This window comes from Eimeria mitis, genomic scaffold (assembly GCF_000499745.2).
Source record: "Eimeria mitis Houghton genomic scaffold, Emh_scaff2117, whole genome shotgun sequence".
NCBI classification, from domain to species: Eukaryota; Apicomplexa; class Conoidasida; order Eucoccidiorida; family Eimeriidae; genus Eimeria; species Eimeria mitis.
This window is the reverse complement of record NW_013570441.1, coordinates 2,708-8,783: the sequence shown is the minus strand read 5'-3', so window position 1 is coordinate 8,783 and position 6,076 is coordinate 2,708. Positions and strand designations below refer to the sequence as shown.

Genomic DNA, 6,076 nt, shown 5'->3' with positions numbered 1-6,076 from the left:
ATATATATATATATATATATATATATATATATATATATATATATATATATATATATATATATATGTATTTGTGTATGGGAACGGAACTATGAATGTGGAAATATATGTGTATATAAATGTATGTACACTTTGTACACCTGCAGAGACAGACAAACATCCCGGTAGCACCGGAACACCCAGCCTTCACCTCTTAGTGTATGGGTTGTCTTTGTTTTTGTTTTTTTTTTTCTTCTTGATTACTTCTTCATCTCTCTGCATCCACAACTTCATATGGGGATCCGCGCAGGGGTTTGCAAACTCGAGTGTTAATATTGATCCCTGCTTACCCTACTGTATGCATGCTTTTTCTCCTGAATATATTGTGTAGTTTTGTTTGTGTATGGCTTTGTATACAGCGAACAAAGCAGCGAAAGACGTGGTGTTTGGTGTATGGGATAAGGGTAGATGTCAAGAACATAGACACCGACAAGGATCACGAAGAGAGATCGTCGGATCGAAAAAAGAATGCTGGGCGTTAGCTTTCCTTAATGGCGAAGCCGCCTCAGATCACCCTGTAACAGAAGATGAAAATTTTGGGACTTTTGGCTATTATTTCCCAAATACGGAACCAAATCAACCAAAATCAGGTAAATATATTAAAATAATTAAAAATAAATTCATAATCTGGGGTTTATACGCCTAAAATAAACTTTATTTTAGGGTGAATACGCACACATTCAGAAGTTGAATTTGTTGGGGTGTACGTACACCTGAACGAGAAGAAGATCGGCGCCACGGAGGCTTGCTATTCTTTATGTTGTATAATTTTAATGTATAATATGTGAAAATAAATATAAATTCATGGATAAAATGAATAAATAATCATGAAAATCACCATGATCGTGTGTTTTTTTTATTTTTTTTTTTATCGGTTTCAGGCGGTGCCGGTATGAATTTTGCAAGTTACTACCCGCTCACCAAGGAGTGCTGGATAGCTGAAGAGGTTCCCACTTGTTTGGTTCCAGTTGAAGGAGGAGTTGCATACACTGCATTAGGATCAGCAGAAGAAGAGGATCCTCCTTGTACTGATGACTTTCCTGCTTCTATAGGCTTTTGCAATCCATCCACATGCATGCAGCCTATTACGTCTTGTATTGATCATAAACTCGTCGCTACAGAACAAGAATGTATACCCGAAGATGGAAGCAAATGTATCAGAAACACGAAACAATAAACACTAAACCCTACACACAAACCTAAACCCTAAACAGTGAACCATTAAGGGGATAATGCGCTAATTAGTAGAGGGAATAGCAGCAGCAGCAGCAGCAGCAGCAGCAACTGCTGCTGCTGCTGCAAGGCTTGTAGGGTGTATTTGTATGCAAGCATATATTATTTATTGTTTATTGATTATTAATGGTAGTGTGTCAATGCGTTACAGCTTTTTTATTTTATTTTAATTCCATTTGGTTTTGTTTTACTTTAATTTTAATCTAATTTATTTGCATTTTAATTCACTTTATTTTATTTTTATTTTATTTTATTTTTATTTTATTTTATTTTATTTTATTTTTATTTTATTTTATTTTATTTTATTTTATTTTATTTCTGCTGCAGGTGAGGCGAGCCGCTCTAACGCGATGGTGATAGGCTTGGCTGCAGCGGGAGGCATTCTGCTGCTGCTGCTGGCTGGGGGGGCTGTTGCTCTGTACAGGTACTTTATATTATATTTATATTTACGTTTATATATTATAATATGAATAAATTATTGTTATATTATATTATATTTATATTTACTTTAATATATTATATTATAATATGAATAAATTATTATTATATTAATATTATTATTATATCCGTATATTATATAAAAATATTACAAAATATCGCATACAGCAGAAACCATGTACACCATATATACAACATATACAATATATATAGAACATTTATATATATAACAAACCTAACATAAAAAAAATATAAAAAAATATATTTTATGTTTCAGGAGCAAACGAAAACCCACACAAAAACAAGAGGGCGCAACTCGATCAGATTACGTGCAAGAGGAAGCAGCCGCCAGCAGAAGAAAGCAGCGACAGTCGGACCTAGTGCAGCAGGCAGAACCTTCTTTCTGGGGTATTTATATTTATTTTATTTATTATGTTTATTTATATTTATATTTATATTTGTGTTTGTGTTTGTGTTTGTATTTGTATTTGTATTTATGGTTTTTTTTACTTGTTTTTATATTTTTTAGTTTCGGTTTGGGCTTGTATTTATTTATTTTTTTTTTGGATTTGTATTTATGTTTACTTTTTTATTTTGTTTTCGTATTTATTTCTATATATTGTATTTATATTTATTATATATATATATTTATATTTATATATATTCATTTATATTTATATTTATGTTTTGTTTTTTGTTGCTGCAGAGGAGGCGGAGCAAGAAGATCCTGATGCAGCAGAGAACACCCATGTGTTAGTAGATGAAGACTACTAAGGATAAGATAAATAAATAAATAAATAAATAAACAAATAAATAAATAAATAAATAAATAATAAAACAATAAAACAAAACAAAAACAACAAAACAACAATAAAATATGAGACAAGCAGATGCACAAAGAAAAAAAAGAAAGAGAAAAAAAAAAGAAGAAAAGAAAAAAATAGTGTATTATATCGATTAGATAATGCGGGTTTACTTTTTCTTCTGTTCATCTTTTTTTATTTTCTTTTATTTATTTATTTATTTATTTATTTATTTATTTATTTATTTATTTATTTATTCACACAGAAGGCTTTTATTTGCTCCCTTGTATCTCTGCCTAAACCCTAAACCCTAAACCCTAAACCCTAAACTTTGTCTGGAGGGCATTTTGTTCTTCTTTCTTTTGCTTATCACTCCTCATTTTCTTCTTCTGTCAGCTGCTGCACCGCGCTGCACTGCTCTACAGCAGCTGCATCATCATCATAAAAAACATGCATGCAATTTGCTGCTGTTGCTGTTGCTGCTGCTGCTGCTGCTGCTGCTGCTGCAGCAGCATGCACAACGGCAGCAAACATGCAAGCTTGTTTAGTGCCGTAGGGGGAGGAGGAGCGTTGAAGTCAAACGCCGCTGAGCAGCAGCAACAGCAGCAGAAGCAGCAACAGCAGCAGCAACAGCAACAGCAGCTGCAGCAACAGCAGCAGCAGCAGCTGCAGCTGCAGCTGAAACCAGTTAAGCCGCAGTCGCCTCCCCTCTTTGCCTTTCTTCTGTCTCGGAATGACGTAGGGGTATTGGTAGCGATAGCTGCGTCAGCAGCAGCAGCAGCAGCAGCAGCAGCACCAACTGCAGCAACTGCAGCAACTGCAGCAGCAGCAGCGAGATGAGGAGAGGTAGCAGCAGCAGCTTCGAGATGTATAACAGCAGCAGCTGAGAGAAGTGAGAAGGAAAGAATTCCGTTTAGTGCTGCGTCGCTTGCTGCAGCAACTGCAGCAGCAGCAGGCGCAGCAGCAGCAAATGCAGCAGCAGCAGCAGCTGCTGCAGAAGCAGCAGCAGCTGCAGCAGCAGCAGCTGCTGCAGCAGCAGCAAGATGCTGCGAATTATTTTTGCTTTTGCTGTCTTTTCTTCTTAGTTTTTGCATTTTCAACGCAGTAACAGCAGAGACCCCGCGGTAGTACTAAATTTTATTTATATTATAAATAAATAAATAAATAAATAAATAAACAATAAAATAAATTAATAAATAGGTAAACTAGTTAAATTAGTTAATTTAATTAAACTAATTAATTTAATTTAATTAATTTAATTAGTTTAATTGATGCAGAGAGAATTTCATAGACAGAGAGTAATGGTTGATGGTAGTAAGGGGCTGCTAGCAGCTGGTGAGGTGTGGGTGTATAAATAAAAAGGAAAAAAGAAAGAATGCATGCAACAATTAAAAAGAAATAGAGTTTATTGATGTATTTATAATAAAAGTAAATTTAAATTGATGATTTCGTTGCGTAAATTAAAAAAAAAATATGAATTTGTTTTCTGCTCTTGAGGTGTACAGGCAGACACTCGAAACGGTGAAACATGAATATGTACATAAGAGGTTTTTTTTTTGTGTATTTTCTGCGAAAAAGGAGAAAATAAAATTGAAATAAATGAAAATAAAATTAAAAAATAAATTAAAATGATTTAAAACGATAAATAAAACTAAATATTCTTCTTTTTCTCCTCTCGCAAAAACAGAAATTTCAGGTGTATGTACACCTCGTGTGCAGAGAACAGATGAAGGGGAAACAGAGAGGCGGAGCAGCAGAACTCTGCCATATATATAATCATTGGAATCCTCATAAAGATCTCTTTTTATTTTTATATTTAAATATATTTATTTATTTATTTAATTTAAAAAAAAAAGAAAGAAAAAACACCAGGGTTCTGCCTGCTGCCCGCCTTGCGAGCATCGCATTCATTCATCGGGGCCCCCCTACCAGTACCCTCATATTGGGTTTGTGTGTATTTGTTTCTGTTTGTTTTAATGCAAATTTATTTTTTAATTCATTTAAAATGTTTTGTTTTATTTATCGAGGGTTTTTTCTCACAAGAAATGCAACAAAACCCCCCACTTGCAGCCACTGAACGCCCGCGCTCGTGAGGTGTCTAGGCAGCTGCATTTGTTTCTCTTCAGTTGCCATGTCTCTCTAAACCCTCACAATCCTAATTAACCCTAAACCCTCATAAACCCTAAACTCTCATACACCCTACACCCTTGCAAACCCTAAACCCTCACACACCCTAAACCCTCACAAACCCTAAACCCTCACCCCCCCCCTATGCCGACACTCATCCATAAGCCTAAACCCTTATAAGCCCTAAACCTTCGTAAACCCTAAACCCTCATAAACCCTAAACCCTCATAAGCCCTTACTTCTCCTAGCCCTCACACACCCTAAACCCTCACAAACCCTAAACCCTCACAAACCCTAAACCCTCGTAAACCCTAAACCCTCGTAAACCCTAAACCCTCAGGATGCCTCCAGGAGGCGTTGCCAAGACGCGTCGTCAGAACCCTAACTGGAACAACAAACCCTCAGGGCAGCAGCAACAGCAGCAACAGCAGCAGCAGGAGGAGCAGCAGCAGCAGCAGCAGGAGCAGCAGCAGCAGCAGCAGCAGCAGCTGTCTCCCCGCCTGAACAGCAGCAGCAACTCTGGCGTTGAATCCCCTGTAGGCAGCAGACGCCGCAGCACAATAGAGAGAGAGAAGAGACAGACAAGCAGCAGCAGCAAGCAACAAACAAGCAGCAGCAGCAGCAACAGCAGCAGCAACAAACAACAAAAAACTGAACAGACAGATGAGCCCCCACACAACAACCCGGGTGTATCTCCAGGTGTACGTACACTGCGAGGTGTACATACACCGCAGCAGCAAACAGCTGCTGCAGCAGAAGACGCAAGCCAGCTCTTGAGCCCATCAACCGCAGCAGCAGCAGCAGCAGCAGCAGCAACAGCAGCAGCAGCAGCAGCAGCAGGAGCTGTATCTCCGTCGTCGTTTTTATATAAAGGGGCAGATACACCCTCTATTTCCAGTGTACATACACCTGAGCTTTCTGCTGCTGCTGCTGCTGCTGCTGCTGCAGCAGCTATCGATGCAGCAGCACAGAACAACGACCCAGCTGTCTCCTCACCAAGCAGCAGCAGCAACAGCAGCAGCAGCAGCAGCAGCATGCAGCAGCAGCAGCGTTTGTTTATAAGCGGAAGCAAAGAGACAAACAGCTGCTGCAGCATAGCTGCCTGTACACCCCAACCATCCTCCCCACCACCACCATCACCCTCACCATCTGTATTTTCTTTTTCTTTTTTATCTTTTTCTTTTTTATCTTTTTCTTTTTTTTCTTTTTCTTTTTTTTCTTCTTCTCTCTGCATGCATTTGTTTCGTTCTTTGTTCTCTGTGCTGCTAGCCTGGGTTCAGGACCCTCTTATATCTTTTCTTGTTGCAGCAGCAGCAGCAAAACTAAAAGCAGCAGCACCGCTTGCTGTTGCTGCAGCAGGAGCAGGCAGCCAGCTGCCTGACGGTCTCTGTCTGCTGCTTGCTGCTCTAGGCGTTGCTATGACTTCTATCTGCAGCAGG

The 6,076-nt window shown here is 38.4% G+C and overlaps 3 protein-coding genes across 3 annotated transcripts in view; all 3 read left to right on the top strand.

Moving 5' to 3' along the window:
* Positions 1–1,619: 1,619 nt before the first annotated feature.
* Positions 1,620–2,481, top strand: EMH_0048890 (apical membrane antigen 1, putative; the record flags this gene model as incomplete). Its single annotated transcript, XM_013496458.1, has 3 exons — positions 1,620–1,693; positions 1,985–2,115; positions 2,414–2,481. 3 exons carry the CDS (start codon positions 1,620–1,622, stop codon positions 2,479–2,481), a joined length of 273 nt encoding a protein of 90 aa, XP_013351912.1.
* Positions 2,482–3,023: 542 nt separating this feature from the next.
* EMH_0048880 (uncharacterized protein) lies at positions 3,024–3,618 on the top strand (the record flags this gene model as incomplete). Its single annotated transcript, XM_013496457.1, has 2 exons — positions 3,024–3,248; positions 3,448–3,618. The coding sequence occupies 2 exons, from the start codon at positions 3,024–3,026 to the stop codon at positions 3,616–3,618; spliced, it is 396 nt and encodes a 131-aa protein (XP_013351911.1).
* Positions 3,619–4,978: 1,360 nt separating this feature from the next.
* EMH_0048870 (uncharacterized protein) overlaps positions 4,979–6,076 on the top strand; it is a gene marked incomplete at both ends in the record, with an annotated part of 3,739 nt that continues 2,641 nt past the window's right edge. The window contains one exon of the mRNA XM_013496456.1: positions 4,979–5,336. Coding sequence (XP_013351910.1) covers positions 4,979–5,336 — 358 coding nt within the window. The remainder of the gene's footprint in view (positions 5,337–6,076) is intronic.